The sequence below is a fragment of the Syngnathus floridae genome, chromosome 14, assembly GCF_059516105.1.
Source record: "Syngnathus floridae isolate MCC-2025c chromosome 14, RoL_Sflo_1.0, whole genome shotgun sequence".
NCBI classification, from domain to species: Eukaryota; Metazoa; Chordata; class Actinopteri; order Syngnathiformes; family Syngnathidae; genus Syngnathus; species Syngnathus floridae.
In genome coordinates, this window is record NC_142426.1 from 4,563,076 (window position 1) to 4,586,188 (window position 23,113).

The window sequence follows — 23,113 nt, forward strand, 5'->3', positions numbered from 1 at the left end:
TGCGCTTGGAAGCAAACCGTTTAATTATTTACCAACAGAAGGTGGGGTGGGACAAGGAGGGCCTATTTTTTTTTTTTTTAGTTTATAAATGAAGATTTATTATCATTGGATAGCGTGGATGAAGAAAAAAATTACAGTGGTTGTTCAAGACACACTATTTCAATTTATGATGTCGTAGAGTGAGAAAAAAATTATTTCATTCATACAGTTTGTCAATTTGTCTTTATACACTGAAGTGTTTTTTTGTTTCTTTTAATAATACCAAAAATAAAAATGGCAGTGTTCTTAAATTCAATTTAAAAATTGATTCGATATGCAAGTACATTTAGTTACGAACTTGGTCACAGATTATTCTCATAAGTCAACACCCCCCACACTGTATTCTAACATTCATAAAGACACGAACTAATCAAATGGTGTTGAATTATTGTAGCATCGTATTTTTTTTTTTAGGTCATGGAAATTGACTTGGCAAGATTGTGTGTATTATTTTGACTTGCCAAGTTTTTCAACGCGATCTACACAAAGGGTTAACTCGGGGCAAACTGTTTGTATTCTATCTGCATTTCTGCACAATACAACAAAACATGCAGAATACAAAAGGGAATACATTTGGTGGTGGGGGGGAGAGACAGAGCAAACAATAAGCGCAACCACATGTGACAGAGTTTGACTCTGTGTGCGCATTTTCAACGCGTGTGTGCGTGTTGAAGTGGGAGACAACTCGCCGAGGAGGGGCGGAGGAGGGGGGGGGGGGGAGATGAAGACAAAATGCAGAGAGAGAAGCAAGACAGGAGGGCAGTGGAGAGAAAAAGCAAAAGGCAGCAATCACATTTGCGCGCGTGCACATAACAAAAAGCTCGACAAAAGAGGAACACACCGGGGTATTTGCGGAGCTGTCGGCAGCTGTAGGCGGGATCCTATGAAACTTTATTAAAATCGAGGCCCGTCAAGAGGCGGAAACTAGACGACTGGGGCGACGAGAGGAGAAAGAAAGGAAGTTCCGATAGAAGGGAGAGAAATTCTTTTATTTCAGCCGTACATCAAGTCACCTCCCTACTGATCTGTGCTCCCCTTCCTGGTGTGGATAAAGCCCTCCCTCGGGGGGGCCCAGGGTAATTTCCAGAAACTCAGGTATTAGAAAAGTCCGCTTGGGGACCTGCCACAATATACCTTCACAATTTCAGATGCTCTAGAAAAGAAAAGTGGGGGTGGTTTGTGGTAAAACCCCTAGAGCCCCCCCCTACCCCCCAAACCACTACCCCAGCTCAAATTTCTGAAGTACAGACATATGTGTGTGTGTAGACGGTGGCCCCCCATGGGATTGAGCACCAGCAATAGAAAATCCACTGCATGGAGAAGAAAAAAAGCATTTCCTCTCTGGTCTGGCAGGAGTGCTTTTTCTCCTCCTCCTCCTCCTTTTCCTCCCCTGGCTCCCACCAGAGGCTTTTTACAAAACATGTGTTGCTGACATGTTGACAGATTGCTCAGTGAAGTGTTAGGCGCGTGCACACGGCCGGCCATTTAGAGGAGGGGGGGACATGGCTTCCTCGCCAACATCCTCTACCTGAGGCACCATGTTTTATACATCATGCGCACAGAGTCTCCCACCCACCCTCACGCAAAAGAACAGGAAGAGGGGAGGGAAGGATGGGGGGCCGCGGTGGGGGGGTGGGGGGTTAATATGAAAGGTAAGAGAGTTGCTCACATCGTGAAGAAAGCAGTCAGTGCAGAATATTTCAGAAGGGAGGGAAGGAAGGAAGATGGAAGGAAGAAGGAAGGAAGGAAGGAAGGAAGGAAGGAAGGAAGGAAAGAAGGAAGGAAGGAAGGAAGGAAGGAAGGAAGGAAGGAAGGAAGGAAGGAAGGAAGGAAGGAAGGAAGGAAGGAAGGAAGGAAGGAAGGAAGGAAGGAAGGAAGGGAGGGAGGAAGGGAGGAAGGGAGAAAGGGAGAAAGGGAGAGAGGAAGGAAGGAAGGAAGGAAGGAAGGAAGGAAGGAAGGAAGGAAGGAAGGAAGGAAGGAAGGAAGGAAGGAAGGAAGGAAGGAAGGAAGGAAGGAAGGAAGGAAGGAAGGAAGGAAGGAAGGAAGGAAGGAAGGAAGTCACCATCATAAAAAAAAAAAAAAAACTCCCTCTACTTTACGCCGTTCGTACTGTTTGCCCTAACCCTATCGATGTTTCCATCAGAGGATGGCGTGATGACAACGGTTAAGAATGACTGCTGTTAGATGGATTCATTAGCCCGCGTCAATCCAAAACATGCTACAAATGACGTGTGTGTTCGGATTAAACAAAAAAAAAAAAAGGCCAACAGCTCCCGCAACAGACTCTTATCAGGTTATATCGACAGCGCTCGTCCTAATCGCCCTGCGGCTTCCAAAAGTGCTGCCGTGGCAACAGGATGGAAATGGGGATCATAATGTATTCATGGTGCCGGCAACCTAAGGGGATGCGGCACACGTTCTCCGGGGACCGCACTTTACCCGGAGCCAGACGTGTCTGGGCAAAATCACTCCGCACAAGACGGCAGCGGAATACTGAGGAGCCGTGACAGGATAGAGGGAGGGAGGGAGAGAAGGAGGCAGGGAGGGAGGAGACTCGCACAGAATAAAACAAAGACAGAGGCACGAGCTCGGACGGTGAGTAAACAGCACCTTCCGGACTGCCGTCGGAGAAATGTAACACAAAAGAAGACGAAACGAGAATGAGGGGGGGGCTCCCACCTTGAGAAGCCACTCGCTCAAGTGGCGGGGAAAATAAATGGCAGAGGAAATGGGAGGAGATGATCGGGGCCGCAAAGGAGACGCGGCCCTTTGGCCACGGGTGAGAAGGAAATAAACAGCCGGTGCGGTAAATGAACAGGAGAGGACGGACGGGGAGATTGATGGCCCAAGCGATGGATGCTTGCTTGCCAGAGAGCCCGCTTAGCCAGCCGTGCGCATCCTGAAATCAAATCCAAGGACCGGTGAGATGATTGCTTGGCCGAGACGCACTCGCTGACCTTCTCCGGCCTAATCAATTCCCACGCATGTTCCTCTGTACACAAATATAGGCGATAGATTCATATGGAAGTGAAGAGGGTCACGCCATTAGAAACATCTCTCAGTGCTCAATTTGCGGCGGCAGTAGTTGGTCTGCAAGGACCCATCTGAATCATTAAGCGAGAAGTGAATCCGCCATCTTGCGTTGCCACTCACTTGGCCGGCCTTCATTGACTTCGCCACCCTTCTGTTCCTAATATTGTGACCCGTGAGTACACGTACGTGTGGATTCATCCTGCAAAGTGGAATAAAACATTGAAGAAAGATCTAACTTTAGGCTGCATTTTTATGTCAAGGTCTTTTTTTTTTTTTTTCCCAAGCGTCGCCTCAAGGTGCTAATGCAAATGCGTTGCAAGTCTCCCGAAAACGAACAGATTCACCCGCAAACTCTTGCTCGCCGCACTAACTATCCTCCACACGTAGTTCACCCTCAGGCACTGCACCGAGGGCCATAGACAACTCCCTTGTCTGTCCTTCCTCCTTTCCTTGTAGCTGACAGGGTCTTGGACTGCTAAGCTCCAACGTGGACACTTGTGTTTGTAATGGCGGCGCAATCAAGGTGGAAGGAGGAGACGTGAACAAAAAATAAGGTGAAGAAAGTGATATGCATTCATACAATACTCAAACGATAAATCAAAAGTTACTCGTACTTAACTATTTTCTATCAGGTGCTATATAGTCAAAACTCCAACTAAGGTTTTGTTTTGGAAAAATATATGGCCATGCTGAGCACATCTCAATCCACTTCTACGCCGGAGATTAGTAATCATCCAGGGTCTTGGTATTGATGTCCAGGCTCAGCTTGTTTGCATATTTACTGGCTTTAGAGTCCAGTCGCCTGAGGTAAGAGGCAAATTGCATTCCTGCTCACCCCCACGCTACACACACACACACACACACACACAATCAGTGGCACGCTTTGCATTTGGAGAACCCCTTCCATCCTATCCTCCAACCTTAACATGCTGATCAGTCATCTTGCAGCGAGCATCCGAGCAGCGATCTCATTTGGCTAACATCATCACAGCCTTAATCTGGTTGCGGAGAGCAATCAGTTTACTTTGGAATTAGGCATTCCGCCGGCGGGTCCACAGAGAGGGAAGGCTCGCAGGATTTCCAGCGTGCAAACCAAGGCGCGGAATGCATTCCCGCGTTTGATTGGGTGATAACAACCCACACGGGCGCCGCGTGAAGAGGAATGAACGGCCAATGGGAGGCCGGAATAATCAGGCTCTTGGATTAAAATACAATCACAGCACCTTTTTCATTCTGTTGACTTTATTGGTGGGATATGTTCAACAAAGCCTGGCGGTTCACCAAAATTGCGAACAATCTGCTGCAAATCCACAGCTACCCAGTTCGGAATACAACCAGCCATTTTTTAGCATATTGCTTTTTATGAATTCAATTGTCTGCTTTTATCGCAAAGAGGAGCAACAATTTGATTTTGCGCAGCCTTGGGCGAGTAGCCGCCACTCTCTCTTCAGAGAGGCTCTCCGATCGATCCATCGATTGCTCGGAAACGATCACCGGGTAGCTTGCTTGCAGGTAGAATAGATCAGATGACCTTTCCCTTCTCGGCCGCCACTGCGCGCCACTCTTAACGTTACGGCGACAAACTCTGTTGCTTGGCGTTCCGGTTCGGCTGTCGGCGTCAGAGAACCTCATTTGCGAATGCCACCTTCCAGTCGGAACACGGCAATTAGCGCTTCAATGGGAACCACACACGATATTTGAGAGTCCCAGACCTTGTGGGTGGCTCGGCTCTCCGTATCCTGAAGTTTAGGAGTGGCCGCTCCCCCGGCAGCAGCCCCCCCTATTACCCCACCCGAGCGCTACAGCCCGGCCAACAAAAACATGGACCCCAGGGAGAGGTGGAGGAGAAGGGAAATGTTGAGTCCACCATCGACCCAAAAATTTCCCAAAGGCGAGCAGGATGCCGTCACAGCTGGCTCTGCTCTGTGCAGCATTAAAACCTCAGCCGCCACCCCCCCGGGAGACATAAACCTGTCGGAATGGTCACTCTTTCCACTGCCCTCCGTTTCCCTCTTTCCTCTCCTCCCATTACGGGCAGTTTTGGCATAGATGCCATTGAAGGAAAAACAAGCCTATGGGGATGGATCAATGCGTGCTACATTTCCATGCAAACTTTTATGAACTTTTTGGGAGTTGAAACAGGATCCAGTCGGGCCACTTGACATTTCCGCTTGCTATAGCGTCAATCGAAAATGAACAAAAACATTCAAAGACCTCCAACGAGACACAACTCGTTGTTGCCAGGGTAAAGAGTGAATTGCGATACATAAAATTAAAAAAAAAAATAATAAAAGTCTATCAATAGGTTCCACGGCAAATGCAGCAGCTAGCAAAGGCAGCTCTGTGAGCTATTGCCATCCACATCCGACGCTACGCGAAGGAGGTCGAGTGAAGCCTGCGGGGCGCTAAAGGACGTGTCATCCAAAGCGCCAAGCCGACGCACGCAGGTGCCGCTACTGCCGCACGTGTGCGTGAGTGAGCGAGCGAGCGCTCCGAGCAGATACGAATAAAAGCGGCGAGGACGATGAGGTAGAGTCGCCGTCGGGCTCGGTCGTACGAGTCGAGGCTTTCCGTTCTTTTCATTGTTTTTCAGGAGGATACGCGGCTTTCGTCTGACAAAGGCCGATAAATACTTTATACGGTGCATAATGTGGCGGCGGCGGGCTGCACGGCAGGCTGAGAAAAAGAGGGGCACTCTCATGAGGGCATATGCTTTGAATTCCTAATGACACTCCTGTTAATGTTAGCGCCACGGGCGCACCGAGAGCCAAAGCCTGCGACTTGAAAGCTCCCCCTCGTCTTTTTCCTTCCTTCCCAACCTGGTGTGGGCGGGCGGTCCGGACAGGACCCCGGCCCGGATCGCATGCCAGAAGTGACCGTTTTGGCAAATCCTTGTAATCAGCGTGCCGTCGCTTTATAAGACGCAGATCTAATCGGGTCTTGCTCTTGTCATCTTGTGTGAGCCATTTTGAAGCATATTTAGCCTCGGCACGGTCTTCTTGGCATCGTAGATGTTGGATCAATGCAGAAAGTACGGCTAATGGGATCCTGTTGGAAATTGTTGCAAAACACGGCCCGGCTGCCAGCCCAGCGCGCCGCTCATAGTCGCTCGCTCGCTCAGAGTGATGTTACTAACTATTTCCATGTGGTCGACCCCAAGGCTTGATGTAAACGGGAGGAAAGCATGTATGGCAGCTTTCGGGAACGCTCGCCGTCAGATGGCATATTACAAACATGTCGGCGCCGTTTCCATCACATTGGTCAGGATGTTATTGTTTGGAGCGTTCGCGTTGCCTTCTCTCATAAATCCGAGATGCGCTTTATTGAAGCCGAGCGCGAGCGTCTACGGGGAAGAAGGGGAGAGAAATCTACATAATATAAATCCATACGTGGCCCAGTTATCTCTCTCTGCTTCTGCGTCGCACCCTTTTCTGATTGATTCCTTTATCTGGGGGAAGCAGAAGACATGCTCTGTTTGCTCGCACAGTGGCTGGCAGGAAAACAGAGAAAGACACTTATTAAAAAGGTCATCTCGCAGAGGGTTAAAATAGCCGGGCGCCGATCCCTCCAGAGGGGAGGGGCGGGGAGGAGGGGCTAAGGACACAAGGAAAGGTGTTGCTCCGGGGAGCCGTAATGAAAGAATGGCTACAGATGTGCCTGCCCGTTTGGAATTCAACTTTTAGAGCCTGAAATCTTATTTCTCTTTCCTAGTTTGCTTCAAAACAATTTCACTTCCTTTTGTGAGAGACAAAGCGATGGTGAAGTGTTGTTTTGGCGAGCCCTGCGGAAAAAAAAAAAAAAGAGCCTCCGGCCTCTCGTCTCTTCCCCAAGGCGGCAGGATGCTGATCCCCACATGGAAATCTGATCCGCAGCCATCCTGGAGCCACGGGGGCCAGCCCGCCTCCCCCCTCGTCTCGCCTCGCCTCCCCTCGGAGCCCCTGAAGTTGAAGGGGTGCTCTGGTTAGGGGGAGGGCGGGGGTGGGCATTCCTGCAGTCCCACCCCAACTCTCCAGAGGAGCATTCTTGCAGCCGTGCCCGTAGCCTTCATTTGTGATCTCCGGGGGAGCATTCCTGAAGCCCTGCCCCAGCCGGCCCGGCCGGTCCCCAGGGGACGCATTCCTGCAGCACTCGCTCTCCTTCTCCCTTTCCTCCCCTCCATCTCCCTCCCTCCCTCCCTTGCTCGCTCCCCCTCCGGCAGCCTCTCGCCTTCCTCTGCAGTCCAGCATTAGCACGATCGATAGCGCCGATTGCATCTGGGACAGAAGGCAATCCATAGCCGCGCGCTCCCTTAGCGCACTGCAGTGGTCATGGCTTAAGTGCACCGAAAGGTGTTATACCTCCGCCAGACGGAGTGGGGGCCGGCCGGGGGAGACAATGGTCGCCATTGATCGTGGTGACATGTAACATCTTTTTCTTACTCGGGCGTGGCCCGCATGCGCTTCGGACTACTTTCAGAGTTTTCTGTCATTCCAACGTTGAATATAAGCCAGACAACTTTGCATGAGTCTGCTCTATTGTTTCTGGCTAACAAACAATAGCAATGTTTTGAGCACCTGCTTGATGATTGTGGGTTATTTTTTGCACGCCGAGTCACTATAAACAATTTTATGTTTGTTAGTCATCATAGGGCAGCTCAGCATAAGCAGGAAAGCAGCTGGCGTTCTGTACATTTGCAATCTAACAAACCATGTCATCCAAAAGGCAAAATATGTCCATTTTTCTTCCCCCAAAAAGAAAAGGTTTCAAATGTGGATCTTTTCACAGGTGCTGCTTCTTGACTAGAAAATGTTTCCAATAAAGCATCCATCTGTGAGCGGAAGCTGGATGTAAGGCAAATTAATTGGCCATGGATGTCTACATAATGCCGCAAAGGAAATCTCCTCCCATATTTCTGACTCTACACTAACACAAAGCTACACACACACACACACAAAGCTACACACACACACACACACACACACACACACGGAGCGGTACTTAGTATGCCATCGCTAAGTTTCTTTTTTTTCTGCCACTGTTGTTTGAATACTAATCGAGTGTTTCTGCACAATCACAATGCCCTGATGGCAATTAGAATCTTTTGTTTTGCTTTCTGAGGGGGGCTCTTATCTAAACTACGTTTTTTTTTTGTTTTTTCTATCAGCATCGAGCAATTAAGAGTTATTTGTCCGTAAGATTGACATTTATAAAAGCCCCGGCTTCATTAGATGAAGAATATGGCCGAGTCAGTCGTGACCACAAAGTACAACCGGCGCCCGACATAAAAGCTTCGGATCACATCTCCAACTCTCACAACACCGCCGACTATTTCGCCACAAAATAAGTCTAATTACAGCAAAGAGAATTTTAATTCCAGCCCTTGCCGCCTCTTAAATAATGCCCTTTGTGTCTTGATGTTCCCAAACAGGCAAATCAAGAGTTAGACGGATGAAACTGGATTAGAAGGACAACCGTGTTAAAGAAGGTTCAGCGCCGATACGTTCCGCTGAAAGGCTTTCTCTTGGCTGGCGGTGAAAGCCAAGCGTGCTTTGATTTTTCACAGTGGCTCGTCGCTCTTTACAAATGCGCACACCCGAGGCCAACAAGCACGTGCATGCGCACGCCTGCCATAATAATGCACACCAGTGTGTGCCAACGGAAGGAACAAATGAATCGGCACGTTTGCATTGTCACTCGCCGCTGTAGCTATCCGGACAAGCGCCCCAGAAAGTGGATGACTGGATAAAAAAAAATGGACGGGAACCCTACCTTAGTACTGCCTCTTCCAAAATGTTAAAAATAGCACAGACAACACAAATCATTCATGATTCATTGCAAGACTTCCCAACTGGAATACAATTTGGAAGCATCGAGCAGACGCAGCAGCAAAGAGTTGCGGGATTTGCTCGAATGTATTTATCCATCCTTAAGAAATTCTGTTTGAAGTCATGGGTGAGGCAAAAGGAGGTGCACTACTTGCTTGCCACCAGCAAGGGCACTGTAGCTTCAATTTGTTGAACGTCAGATGCGGCCAATGTTATACAATTTCGGTTTCTTTGTGTGTCTTTGGCATGTGGAGAAATTGACAATAAAGCTGACTTTGACTTTGACAATAATTACCAGGATTATTGAATAATCGTTTCTTGCTTTTTTTTTTTTATAGTTGTAGGCTGTTTGTAAGTATATATTATATTATGGGCTTCTATGCAAATGTATATAAATATATTTTACTTGATGACAAGGCTGATTCAATCACATACGCTGACACGGCAATAAAAGTCAAGTTCAGTTCTCCACAATATTACACTATGTTGGGCGCGAAAATATTTTGGAGGAATTTAGTTGTCAAAATGGATTACGTCCACTTGATTTTAAAAAAAGGACGGTGACAGAACGTCGGGTGTGCAAAGGAGGACAGCATGTCCCGGGCATGGGAGGAAGACACACACATGTACCCAGAAAAACCTTCAAACCACATCATTAGTTCTCCCGGCCCCCTTGTCAGAGTATTTTTAGCAGCATTCATCCATCAACAGGTCAATGACACACACTGCCAATGGCAGCCTTCCTTTTTGCGCGTTAGCATCGGGAGGCCGTTTTCTAGCCTTGCCTTTATAAGGCGGCGCTTTGCAAACTCCACTTTGGGGACATTACAACAGTTCATTCAACTCAAATTAAATGGTATATCAAATCAAAATGAATTGAATGAATTGGTCAGCTTTAGAGATCGGTACCAATTGAAATGCGAAAGGTACGGTAAGCCGTGACAACGTTGTGCTGTCATTAGCTTGAAGTCAAGTAGCGTGAGGACAACCTATTTGTACGCCACATCTGTATTGATGTGCAGCAAACATGACTAATACGCGCCAGGCCGAGCCAAAGTGGCAATCTGGCGTGGGCGGCGCTCCCCCTCAACGGCGTATTCTCCGGCGAGGGTGAGAAAGTGAGTGGCAGAGTGGCGGGCAGGCGCGGTGGGCTGAGCGTTGTTTACCTGTCAGCTGGCATTGATTAATCTTGTGTTCGGTGAGATCGCTCAGCGACTCGAACACCTGCCGGCAGCTGTCGCAGCTGTGCGGCGCCGGCTCCTCGTCCTCCTCCTCTCCCTCCTCGACTTCCTCGGGAGAGAGCAGCCTCTTCTTCCTCAGACGCCCGCTCTCCGCGTCCTCCGACGCCCTCTCGGGGGCGCACTCTGGATCTGGAGAGCCACGGGAAATGACACAGTTCAGAGAGGAAGGGAAAAAGAAAAACGGGTGACTCACCAACATCCTTTGGGCGGCAATAAACTAGCTTTGGGTTTAATAAAAAAAAACAAAAAAAAAAACAATAATAAAAAGTTTAATAAAAATGCAGGTTCACTTTGGACCTCTGTAACTCAACCACTTGTGCCATTGCAAAATTGTAGGGCAGGTGAAAGACACACACACTCATACACACACACACCTCTGTTATTAGAAATGGTTTTATGCCGCGTTTGCCCTGCTTCACCCAAGCAAAACTTCAGTATATGAAAGCAGACTGATGGGAATAAGTGTAGTTAATAAATTGTGGACTACAGCTTTTGGCTGGACTGGACTGGACCAAAAAAAATAAAAAATAAAAATAAAATAAATAGCAGAATGTACTGTAGTTGTGGACTGCAATAGTCAGGAGACAAAACATATTAAGGAGAAATTGCAGGCCAATACACACAAATGTGACGTCTGAGCGTGTGTGTGTGTGTTCTACTGCCGCCATGACACACTTCCCTAAATTATTCAGCCTGGCTCGCAGGCAGCAGCGGGTCACGCACATCAATATCCTTCAATCCATCTGCGCGTTTGTCTCTGGCCGGCGTCGTGCAACCGGAAAGCGGGAAGGATGACCACCGACGTGCCGCTTTTTAATCACAACAACAAGAAGCCGAAAAGCTTGCGCGGGCCGACGTGCGCTTTATGAGCGAGCGGCGAGCTGCGCTTTTCGCCCCTCCCCTGTTGTGAGCAATGCACTTCATAATAAAGCTGATTAAAAAGCCGGCCGCACTTACAATCGCGGCCACCCTGGCTGAGACCCCATGGGACAAAGGAGCTGGTGTACTAGACTGGCAGCCATTTTAAAGCTCCATCATGCACGCCTGGACTCCAAGTTCAGCTTTTTTTAGCATGATAAGGTACCAATTGTCTAAAGTGGTGCGCAAAAGAGGAAAAGGTCCTTTGATTATGCAATGATTTTGCAACCTTTTTTTTTTATCTTGCACTTGGTAAATACTCTATTATATATATATAATATATATATATATATATATATAATATATATATATATATATATAATATATATATATATATATAAATAAACACACACACATATATATGTAAAATAGAAAAAGATAAAGAAAAATGCAAATAAATCAAAACTTTTTTCAAAACCAAAATACTGAAAATTAAAAAAAAAAGTCCAAATGAAATCAAAAGTAACTACAATGAGTCCTTGAAGGGTTAAGCGGTAATGTAAACATAAAACAGCCTACAATTGAGCAATAATGAGCATAAGTGCTGCTGTTTTGGCTAGCAACTGAGTTCTTAAGGGCTGAGTTAATACTTTGAAGTGCATTCGTTATGCCACACAACTCACCAAGGCCACACAGTCTTTCCCCACCTTCTACTGCCACCCCAGCAAACCTCCCCAACTCAAAGTATTGATGCCACATCACACCCTCCATTGTCCTTCTCTCCTGCAGACTGAACATGCCCTCTAAAAATATCAGCCCGGTGGTCCCTGGTGGGAGCATGCAGAAGAGAGCGGAAGGTGTTTCATGAAAATGAAAATCCCAACTCAATCCTCACAGACGTGAGCGAGCGAGCGAGCGAGCCTTTGTCGCTCTGGGGGCCAAACGGTGCACAATATAGACCTCAGCTACTGACACCGAATGACAATAGGTACTTGAAAGTCAACTCTTTTTCGAGCATATGCCTGTGAAATCCTTTATTTTATTTACTTCAAATGCTGTTTAGAATACCTAATTTCTCTAATGATAATGCTAAATCTCTTCTATTTCAGCACGTAATCTTTTCTGGCAATATTATAGACTACTAGAGTTGGCATTATTATTAGTTAGCCAACTTAATGGTCAAATGATTGTACTGATCATCATTTTAGTATGGGGCAAGGTTTGTAAATTTTAAACAGCAATGTTAGCGTGACATGAGACAAGGTGAGAAAGTTCCTGACGGGCCCATTAATCAGACAATTAAAGAAGAAAAACTGTGGCTGACTCCAGCAATGGCGGGGAATTCATTCTCATTGTAAGCGAGTGACAAGCTTGTGTCAGCAACATTACTTACTTAAAGGTAAAGTGTAAAAATACAAAATAGATCAACAAAGTTGACAACTTAAATGTGAGGCAAAGTGCACAAGTGCCTAACAGTAGGGTTAGCACCAATGCTATTGCTAACACAACATCAGAGGTGGTTCACAAAGCCCACAAAGATTGAAAAGTCACTCATATCTTTAGCAATCCCATAATAAACAGAACTGTAATTTCTGATGCAATAATGAATGCAACATGTTGGAGGTGGCAGGGGCAGATAGGACATCTGCTGAGGGGAGGAGAGGGGAGGGGCCAGCCGGCCAGCACTTGACACGGCAAGGTCACGTCCAAGCCTGGGATTACAGAGCCACGTCAATACTTGAGGTTCCTGCGCCCGTGGGCCTTTACAGTAATCTATCAGATCAGGACATCTCCTCACAGCCTCTGCGGGCCGGACAGCAGATCAATAGCGTCGCGCGCAACCGCTACCTGACGATCTCGCAACTCAATCTTGGGAGGCAAAAGACCCCTTTTGCAACATCCCTGCAAAAAAAATTCTTAATGAAAGGGATGGAACGAAGATTGGATGGAAGGATTTATTCCTCCCTTTCACTACCTGTCTCAGTATGGGCGGGCCACCATAACAGGGGGGAGGCAGGGGGGTGAGATCCCCTGCCAGGGACCCTGTGCTCCCTGGTGGAGCTAATGGAGCGCAGAGGAGAATATCACTTCAAGGCTTATAAATATTTAAGTGCAGAAATATTCAATAATATAAAGGGTGGGGGTGTCCAGGGGGCTCTTGGAAGCATAGGATGAAACTTGTGGCGTAATAAATGTCACCAGAACGCCACTAGAGAGTCTATCATATGATGGATGTCTTCAGTTTAGGGTGGAGAAGATCAGGACGACGACGCTACATTTGAAATTTGGGGAAAGTTTTTTTTTTTTTTTTGCAGGTGGTAGTTGGTGCAAAAGAAAACGCAGCGGTTTCAAGCCGAGCTGGCTCCGTCAAGGCTTTTGAGCTTCTTTGTGCACCCGTTGGAAACATAATTACCCGCTCAAGCGGCTCTCCTTATTTCCCCATCGCTTCCCGGAGATCATGATCCTCTGATGCCCCACCCTTGCTTCCTCATCACCCCCTCCTCCAAAACCACCCCCAAGTTCAAATTAAGAATTTATTTTAACCAGCGAGCGGCTTCTGTCGACACATGTCGGCAGGCCTGATCAAAGGTGAGTGCGCTCCTTTATCAGAGTGTGGGGGGGGGGCTGGGGGGCTGTCAGGAATAGGAGGACATTAAGATTGAATAACCTTCACATGCTTGGCAGCACCTCATTACTTAAATATCTAAAAACTTGGGTACTATCTATACGCACATACAGTACATCCACAAGTACAGTAGGTCACATTTGCAAGCTTCACGCATTGTTAACCACTATTAATAATTAAGTGAGAATTTAATGCATACGTCTAATTCTGTGTTTGGGATCCCTGTGAAATTCTTCTTGGAAGAAAAAAAAAAAAAAGAAGATGAATCATGGAGATGAAGATTGGCAAAGCGACGAGTCCTATTTTTGAGACACGACGACGCCATTTTTTCCAGAAATGGGAGAAGGAAAAGGGACGGAAGCGGGAAGAAAGAGCGTCGTAGCATGTGGTTTGAATTACACTCAGCCTCGCAGTAGCGTCTTGAGCCTGGCTCGGGCTGGCGACCAAAAAGCCTCATTAAGTCTCGCCGTTTGCTCTTTATGATGCCGTCTTTCTGTCTTTTGTTGGCGTTTGGCTTAGCCTCCTGTCAAAGATGAATGAGAAACAGGAAGCGGGGGGCCTGCAGACCACTCATGGGGGTCGTCCTCTTAGAGGTAGCTGCGATTAAACCTGAAGCTTGTCGGGGAGGGGGGGGGGCTTAATGGAGATTGTGGCCGCGTCCATCAAAATGGCAAGCTGGGCTGTCACCAAGTAGTCTTAGGGCCGTTCTTGAAATGAAAATAATTATATCACCAGGTAAAGGTCAGAATGTTATGGAGCGATGTTTTAAAAAGCAAGTTCCAATATTTGTAGAGAATAAAGTTGTAATATTAGGAGAATAATGGGATAATATTCGAAATTGCTAGAATACTAAAAAAAATATTAAAAAAAAGGAGTGAGGATAAGTCGAATATTGCGAGAAAAATAAAATATCTGTGGTTATATGGTAAATGTTGTTTTGATTATGAGCATGAAAACAACATTCCCAGAAACACACGTTCAAAAAAAAGTTGAAGTTGCTGCAGTAAGATGAAAAAAACGCATTTGGTATGAGAATAAAGCCATACTATTATGAGAAAACAACTTAAAAAAAATCTCCCAAAATACTACAAGAAAAACAATATTCACAGTGGTAATAGGAGGATTTTTTTTTTTTTTTTACTTGAGTGAAGTCAATATTATGGGAATAACACACTCAGCAGCAATGCAGGTTACTCAATAAAAGCCTCAACAACAGGAAACGCGTTTCGTCGTCAACTCAACAAACACACACGCACACACACATACACAGACACATGATCCACTTTCCAGACAAAAATGATGAAATATGAAATGGAGCATTACCGCTCGGAATGGCGGCGTGCCCGGGACTGTGCTGCTGCTGCTCCTCTGTCACATTGTCTTCTACTGCCACAAACCCAGAAAGAGAGAAAGAGGGAAGGGAGGGGGAGAAATAGTCAGGCAAAGATGTGCTTAAAAGTGCAAAAACAACTTTGACACACTGAGATTTCCCTCTTTCTTTTTTTTTTTTCATTTGGCACTGAAATCATAGGAAGGCGGAAAAAAAAAAAAAAAACCTGCCGGGATATTTCAACCGCTTTCGGCAGATTGGCGATCCACACAAGGCTTGTTTACGACTTCTTGTGGCAGCAAGGCAAACAACCACCACGTAAATAACATTCATGAATAAAAGACGGCTCCAGTGAAAGCTGCTTCGGTGAGAAGGTTCGTGCATCAGGCTGCGACTTAAAGGGACGCTGACTTGAAAATAGATGTGCCAAAACAAGCAGCACTTAAGTCCAGAATCCAAAATAGGGACAGTTGATCAGCACTCCAGACCACAACATGGCCACTCCTCAGTGAGACTTTTTGTCATCCTGACCACCCCACAAAAAAAAATTCTAGCTACGTCCCTGCCTAGCAACTCGGATAACTTTTAGGCAGCGACGGCAAGAACGAGACAGAACAAAATTCCGGCTTTAACATTGTGAGGTTTCCAAGCGGCGTGTCAAGTAGGAGCAGTGAAATGGATTTTAACAGTGGGAAGAGAACAAAAGCGTCTCCCACCTGTTCCATGTAAAATAAAGGCCTCGCTGAGGGCTTCTCATGCCTCTGCGTTCCACCCGTGAAGTTGAATTGCATTCTCCATTATGTATTTTCCAGCCTTTCATTTCCGCCAGCTCGGAGTGAAGGGGGAGTGTGACAGGACCTCCCGGCAGGGGAGCCCGCCCAGCCCGCCATTGACTGCCGACGCAGGAAGTGCAGCGCTTTTAAAAGCGCGCAAAATATCCTGTACTTTGCATAATTAAGACGAGATCCTATGGCGGCAGAAGCCTTTCGACTCGGGGGAGCGCCAGTCACGTGCGAGTGGGGAGTCCAAGCGGGGTGAAAAATGAAGAGGAAAAGTTTGGCTGTCGCAAATGAGAATTGCAGGAGCCGAGCACGGCAGAAAAAAGAACGAGGGAAAGGTCAACGTTAACAGAAGGAGAAATGTACTTCAAAAAAACATGTCACAATATTGCAAGAATAATGTTAGAAGTGGCAAGAAAAAAATGTACAATGGTGAAATTGTGAATTAAGGAGAATAACGTAAAATTACAAGTACAAAAGATTTTAACAAAAGTTAAAAAAGAAAAAAAAACTACGACAAAGTTGCAATATGTGAGAATTTTGTTTAAATTTAACAATGTCAAGATAAAGGATAGTATGGGATTATTAGAAAAAATAAAACCATTACGAAACTAAAGTTGCAATGTTATGAGACATAAAAATCTGGAAATATGATGACAACTGAAATAGTCAAGATATTGAGATCATTTCTGCGTTCGGCATTTTTTGAAAATGCAACATTTCTCGACATTACAACAAAACCAGAATTTTAGAGGAATGAAGTCGCAATTTGGACCCGAGCAATTAATTGGCCGACCGATTTAATTGGGCAATATTGGTCATTTAATATTTCTGTAAGATTATGACATTTTCTCGTGTCAAGACTTCTTTCCCGTACCTTTACTATGGTGTGTATTTTCCTTTCTGCGAGTAACTACATTTTACATCCAGCTACATCCGATTATTTTGTTGAACCTTTTGAAAGACTGCCCATGAGCACTCTAATTGTAAATGTTGCCCAACGCCGCATACGCCAAACAAATCAAGGCCTCAGCTATTAATTAGCGGCGTCATTTAATGCAAAGAGGCGCGGTCGGACAGCACGGAGGGACGTCCCCCGGCGCCGCCGCAGAAGACGGAATCAGCCGAGGCGCTCCCGCCGGAGCGGGCCTCGGTGACTGACGCCCTGAGAGTTTAATGAGTTTCTCCGCCGCCGCCGAGCTCCTCGCGCCTGAGATCATTTAAATGGGGCCAGGGATGGGGGGTCCTAATAAATCCCCCGTGGTTCCATCAGAGATTGGTGGTAGGGGTTTCTCTTTTTGTTTTGATTACCATCCCTGTTGGTGAGATGAGGGAGTTCAGGCAGAAAATGTTCTTTTATGATACCATAAGAAGCCCTGGCGGTCAGGGAATGATTTGTCGCCCGCTGGAAGCATATTAAAAGTTTGCTCATTATGACAACTTTGAGAAGAATTCTGCATGTCTCTAAATCGTCCGATATCAGCGCGAGAACGTTTTGGGTTTGGTTAAGCGCACCTGGCTTGTGATTCTGATGTTTCGACTTGAGCTCATTGAGTCAATGGAGCTTAAACAGCTTGAAATTTTAAGATTGAAATCTTATATATTTAAAAACACCCAACCACATCATGTAATGTCAGAAAACGGATAGCTTAATGCTAACATATAATGCAAAACGCCATTGACATGCCAACGCAAATGAGAACGTTGTTAGGACGATGGAGTGGGCTACAATTTGGGGAGGGCAGCAAATACAAATATACGAAATATTATCTCGTACCGACACGGAACCGATGTGACGTGTGCTCGTGCGACGGCACAGTCAGTGCTATCAGTTAATTAATGTTTGACAAGTATTACTCGGAAAAAAAAAGCATTTGTTGATACAATACCAAACCCACACGGGATCGCTCTCCTTTGATTATCAAAGTGCAAAGCGGGGTAAAACAAAAAAAAAACAACAACACCTAATCCCACAACAAGTGTTGCAGCATTAAAGGCCACTAATTAACCGAGCAAGCAAATACCAAACACACACACACACACGCACACACACACACACACACACACACACACACACACACACACACACACACACACACACACACACACACACACACAGGAATGAATGGAGGCTAACTGTCATTTTACTGTGAGTGACAATCCCCCAGATGGAATGTTTCCCTTTTTGGGGATGAATTAATTGCGTGCAGACAAAGCTACACAGATTATCCATTTATTGACTCTTAATCGGCGTTTATTTGAAGAATTTGTAAGAAATGACAATAAAAATTCCACAATACGTTTCAACAAGGTTGACTAGCTGCGGATTTTCCTATACCTCGTGATTATAAAATGCTATGTAACTCATTCTCCCTAAGTAAGCATTAAGAAAAAAATGACTTAAAGAATTAAGAAAGTTCAAATCTTTTGCACAAGTGTGTCGATACAAAAATGAGGTATGAGCACGAGGTCAGAAGCAACAGGTCAGAAATTGCAACCCGGAATACATCCCATTTCTATTTTATCCTATCCACTTGTTGCTTAGAAAGCTGCTCCGACGTACGGTCCACAAAGTTCAGCAAAATTCTGTCGATTCACGCGGACAAATTCACCTTGCCATACAAACAAGGCAAATCCATTAGCAGCGAATGGCTGCCGATGAGCATTTTGTGCAGATTACATCGAGCTTGCTTTTCCAATAGCAGCTTTTGGATCCCCAATTCAGCCGCCTTTTTGTGCACACGCGTGACTCATCCGCTTGGTTACAAGGCGTCCGGACGATACGGTGGCAAGCACAATGGCGCTGTAATCCGCCCTGACTGACCGCGAAGGAGATGCTCGCCACGGGGACTACAACTCAATTTAGCTGGGGGTGCCGCAGGTCAACCCTCTTCAATTAGGCCCGGGAGGAGGCGGGTGGAGGACACGCACACATGACTAACTTTCTTAATGAGCATTATTTGAACTGATGATTAGTGTCATAAATAATTTGCAATGGAGCAGCATGTTAATCACGTTGCATAATGTCTGTAATCCTTCATTTATATATAGAAGGGAGGATTCATTAAGAGTGCGGCGCCGTGATTGCAAATGTAGCGCCGAGTCAAGTCAGACGAGAGGGATGCAAATAAGCCGGGCGACATCTCATTTGGGTTTGCAAAAAAAAAAAGGCAAACGCGGTGGGGATCAATCACTGTCTGGCGATCAGACCATCCATGACAACAAGACAGACGCACGCCGCGAAATAAGAGGAGATATCGGCCAGCTCCCGTGACGCACCCGTCCGGCTCGCCTCAGCCGCGTGTCAAGCGCGCTGACAGCCGTGCTAATGGGATTTTTTCCCCCCCTCTTCTCCTTTAAACCAACGGCTCCATCATAATTTCCTTAATGATAATCCTAACCATATTTTTGTGTCACATTAGAAACGTGTTAATGGGTGTTATGCCACGGTCCATTAACGGCCTGCAAGACGGCACGGCACGTTCTGAGGCAACCGCAATGGAAATAGAGCTCAAGTATGCCTTCAAATGCTAATGCTAATGCTAATGCAATGCACAGTGTCAACATTCCAAAAAGGGGCAAGGACTAAACGCTCCCTGATAGGATGTAGCTACATTTAGGGGGGGGGGCTAAAAGACTAAGTTAAGTTGCTACAACTTTAAAATATAAATTAACATTTATGGGCAATATATTAGTTGGTCGAACAAAGCAAACAATTCAAATTTGCTGAGTTAATTGGTATCTTTAAGTTGGGGGACAACACAAGGGACAATTGAAAATCACTTGAGCAGAATCGAAACTATTTTGTTGAAGTGCCCAACTAATTTACCAGCTACCTCGTGGTAGAGTGTCCGCCCTGAGACTGGAAGGTTGTGGGTTCAAAGCCCGGCCGGGTCATACCAAAGACTAGAAATTGACTATTGCCTCCCTTGCTTGGCACTCAGCATAAGGATTGGAAATGGGGCGTTAGATCACCAAATGATTCCCGAACGCAGAGGACAAATTTCATCACACCCAGATGTGTGACGATCATTGGGACTTTAACTTTATAACTTAACATTTTATTGAAATTTGGAGTTCCAAATCTAATCCATCTATGAAGAGTCCAACGACTTGATGTAGCACCCAAAGTTCACCCACGCGGAGGCTAATTGCAGCTCCTCCACAGCATGAAATATTTAAGGCCGACATGACACGGCACCGATTTCAGCGTCGCACTCAAATGCAAATGGCGCGGAAAATATATTTATATATGCGCATGGCCGACGTGGAAACTCATCTCTTCGGCCAATAAACACGTCAGCGGCGAGGGCCTTGAGAGTGCGGTCTGTGCTTCGAATGAAAACATCCACGCTGGCTGGCGCGCTTCATTCAGGAGAACGCAGACGACGGGACGGACAACGTGGCAGTCGTCGCTCGCGTGCGGGAGATCCGCTCGCACATGGCGTCTCACGGATTCTAGAAACATCTCGCGTCTGCATATATGTGCTCTCCTCGCTCCCTTTTTATTCCCCCGAGCAATAAGATTGCCCGCTTTGTCTGGCATACTTAATTGAAAGACGAGCTGCAATGTTGCCTGTCCTTTTCTTCTTGTCTGTCTGTCCTGACGGGACCAAGAGCAGATTTGGACACCCTCAAGCAGCCAACGCTGAGGAGATGGCCAAATGAAAGAATGCAAGGCAGCCGTGCTAGCATTAGCTTGCGCTAAAGTCTGGCTCGCCAACGTTTTGGAAGGTGACAAATTGACCTAAAATCGATGTGAAAATTAAATAAGAATGAAACCCTAACAATTGACTCCAAAACGCTGATAAACATTCAATCCGTGGAAAATAGGGGGAGGAAGGGCACTGACACCCCGCGGATGCGATCAATGACGTCATCGATGTATCGCTCATAAAACGCTAAATATCTGACGATGCGACCCCACCGATCATATCCTAGAATACACGGATCAACTTAATTCGTCACAATGACGACAACGTTCCTCGAAAATCACAATGTCCTACGACTACTCGGTACTTTTCGGAACAGACCCCCGCGGGCTACTCATGTGGTCCATGCCACCATGACCTTTGCCCTAAAGGCATCAAAAAGTTAAACTGCAGGCAAAAATAAATAAATAATCTTGCGGGCAAAAAGACATTTTCGAAAGAGCGAGAGGAGATGACGGCGCTTCCTCTCTGAACAATAGCGAGGCAGACGGAATGACAAGGAAAGTTATTGTGGACATCTGTATAAGTGTAGCCCCCCTTCCCTGAGGAGTCACACAGACAAAGAGCAGTAAATAACATCTGGCTCTCCCCTATTTTTTTAAAAAAAAAGAAAAAATCGACGACGACCTGCTTTCTTTCGGTCGGAACGAAGACGTAAAATGTTGATTTCTCTGCGACGATGACAAAACAAACTGGCTTCATTTGCATACTAATTTGCTCACTCTGTCTCTCGCTCGCACAGCAGTCTGAACAGATGTTTTGCATGGCACACTTGTAGCATGTAGCAGGCTGCAAAAACGCACAAGTGACGAAAAACAACCAAACAAACGGCTGTAGCGGGAGGAAAAATAGGACGGCGAAGAATCGAAGACGTGCACGCACTCTCGGGGGGTGATATTGATTGCAAATGGTGGCTGCACTACTGCAGAGCAATTCCTTTGTGATGAAGACTTCCGAGGAGGAGTGACGAGGTGGAAAAGATTCCGATGCATGATCACAAAATTGGGGACGACACAAAATTCAATGGCTGCCAGATGGATGAACCAGAGCTCAACCCCCAGCCCGCCCTTGCCAAAGTATCCATCTTTGCATGTCTGCATCTATTTCTCTGACCACAGTGCCCCAAAAAACACACAAAAAAAGTTGAATTTTCAAAGTTCTTTTCGAACATGTGTCCAACTTTTTGCCTCAAAGATAATGCACACACACACGCATACGTACAAAAAGTCTCACTTTCATCCTGCTTGACTTTGCTCACGTGACTGCCGTGCACGCCATTCCTTTACTTAAAGTTGGCTGCTTAAGGATGACTCCGGATGTTTGCGTCTGTATACGCACAGACGTGCGCGCGCGCACACACATGCGTGCGCACGCACGCACGCTCGAACCCGCCCTCAACGAACCGGTCCAAAATGATTTTTCCATGCGCAAAAAAACATATCCAGCAAGCAGGAATGCGTCCGCAGCAAAGCAACATTTCAGCTGTTGCTGGTGTTATTGTTGAAAAGAAGAAGAGCAAATAAATTGTTTTGGGAGCCAGCTTACCTTTGAGGGATCTTGGCTTCGCTTGCTTGCGCCGCGACATGATCCTACACAAAACGTTGAAGTTGACAATGTGCGTAAAACGGCTCAGTGGCAAAAACGTCTCGAAATGCGCGTGGGCTCGACCGCGGCTGCCTCGCTACCATCACCGGCGCGCGACGCTAAGCGATTTATTTGGAGGAGAAGAATTTCTTGGCTTTTGTGATGAGCAGGTAGACAAGTCGTGTTTTAAAAGGTCCGATTTCCCCGGGAAAAGTGCGAGAACGTGGCTCTGGTGGTGCTGGTGGTTCCGTCACGTGCTGCCATTCCCCGTGAAAATGTCACGCGTGTGCACGCTCAGGAATAAAAAACGCAATATTTGCTTTTTTTTTCTCGCCCCCCGCCACCATCATCATAATCATCCGCGGTGGTGGAAAAGAGCTCTCCGGTATGAGAGTGCAAAAGAAGAAAAAAAAACGTGCAACAAAACAAACCACCCTTCCGTTAAAAAAACGAGAAAAGGGGACTAAATAAGAGTTTTGGGGCGGGTTATCCAGCTAAGCACACGAAAAGTAGTCGCGCGTCAGAGGACTAGAGCTAATGTAGAATTAGGTGCGCGGATGTGCTCCGAGTCTACGTCTAAATTGCTCTTAAAAGGAGGATGAAGAAGCAGAGAGAAGATGGAAGCTCCCTCCTCATCACAAACCTGCAAGGTCTTGGACTGCGCTGTCGCTCCGGTAGTCCACATAATAATGGAAAATGGAAGCAAGGCCCCCAAAGCCATCAGGATGGCTCCAGAGGGGGCCCCTACCCCGCAGGGACTCGCTCTGTACGTAATCACTGAGGAAATCATTGTCAGCCTGCCTGCACTCACACACAGACAGAGAGGCATGATTAAAATCCGAGGGAGCGCTGCAAGATGTGGACGCCTGGATTCGCACCGGTCTCCGGATCCGGAGTCGCGCTCCCAGCCCCGCAAAGTAGAAAGTGGGCCTGGCGGGCTGGCTCGCTGGCTGGCTCGCTCGCTCGCTCGCTGGCGTCGCCTCTTCCTGCAGTCCGCCGGCGGACACTCCGTCCGTCGATCAGCCCGTACAGCAGACGGACTGGTCCCCCTTCTGGTGAAAGAAGAAAGACACGTTTACCTTCAGTCATGCACGCACGCGGTAAAAC

General features: G+C 46.6%; 1 protein-coding gene across 3 annotated transcripts in view; it reads right to left on the reverse strand.

The window, feature by feature from the left end:
* The window catches only part of LOC148387176 (zinc finger protein 521-like), a 73,764-nt gene extending 50,970 nt beyond the window's left edge, over positions 1 to 22,794 (reverse strand). For 2 of the 3 annotated variants that reach the window (XM_088395682.1, XM_088395681.1), the window contains exons 1-4: positions 22,650 to 22,794; positions 21,968 to 22,011; positions 14,925 to 14,987; positions 10,043 to 10,246 (exon numbers count right to left, since the gene is read on the reverse strand). In XM_088395682.1, the coding sequence (XP_088251808.1) occupies positions 10,043 to 10,246; positions 14,925 to 14,987; positions 21,968 to 22,007 (307 nt within the window). In that variant the 5' untranslated portion in view covers positions 22,008 to 22,011; positions 22,650 to 22,794. The remainder of the gene's footprint in view (positions 1 to 10,042; positions 10,247 to 14,924; positions 14,988 to 21,967; positions 22,012 to 22,649) is intronic. The other variant, XM_088395683.1, reaches the window with a different exon arrangement.
* Between the last annotated feature and the right edge of the window lie 319 nt (positions 22,795 to 23,113).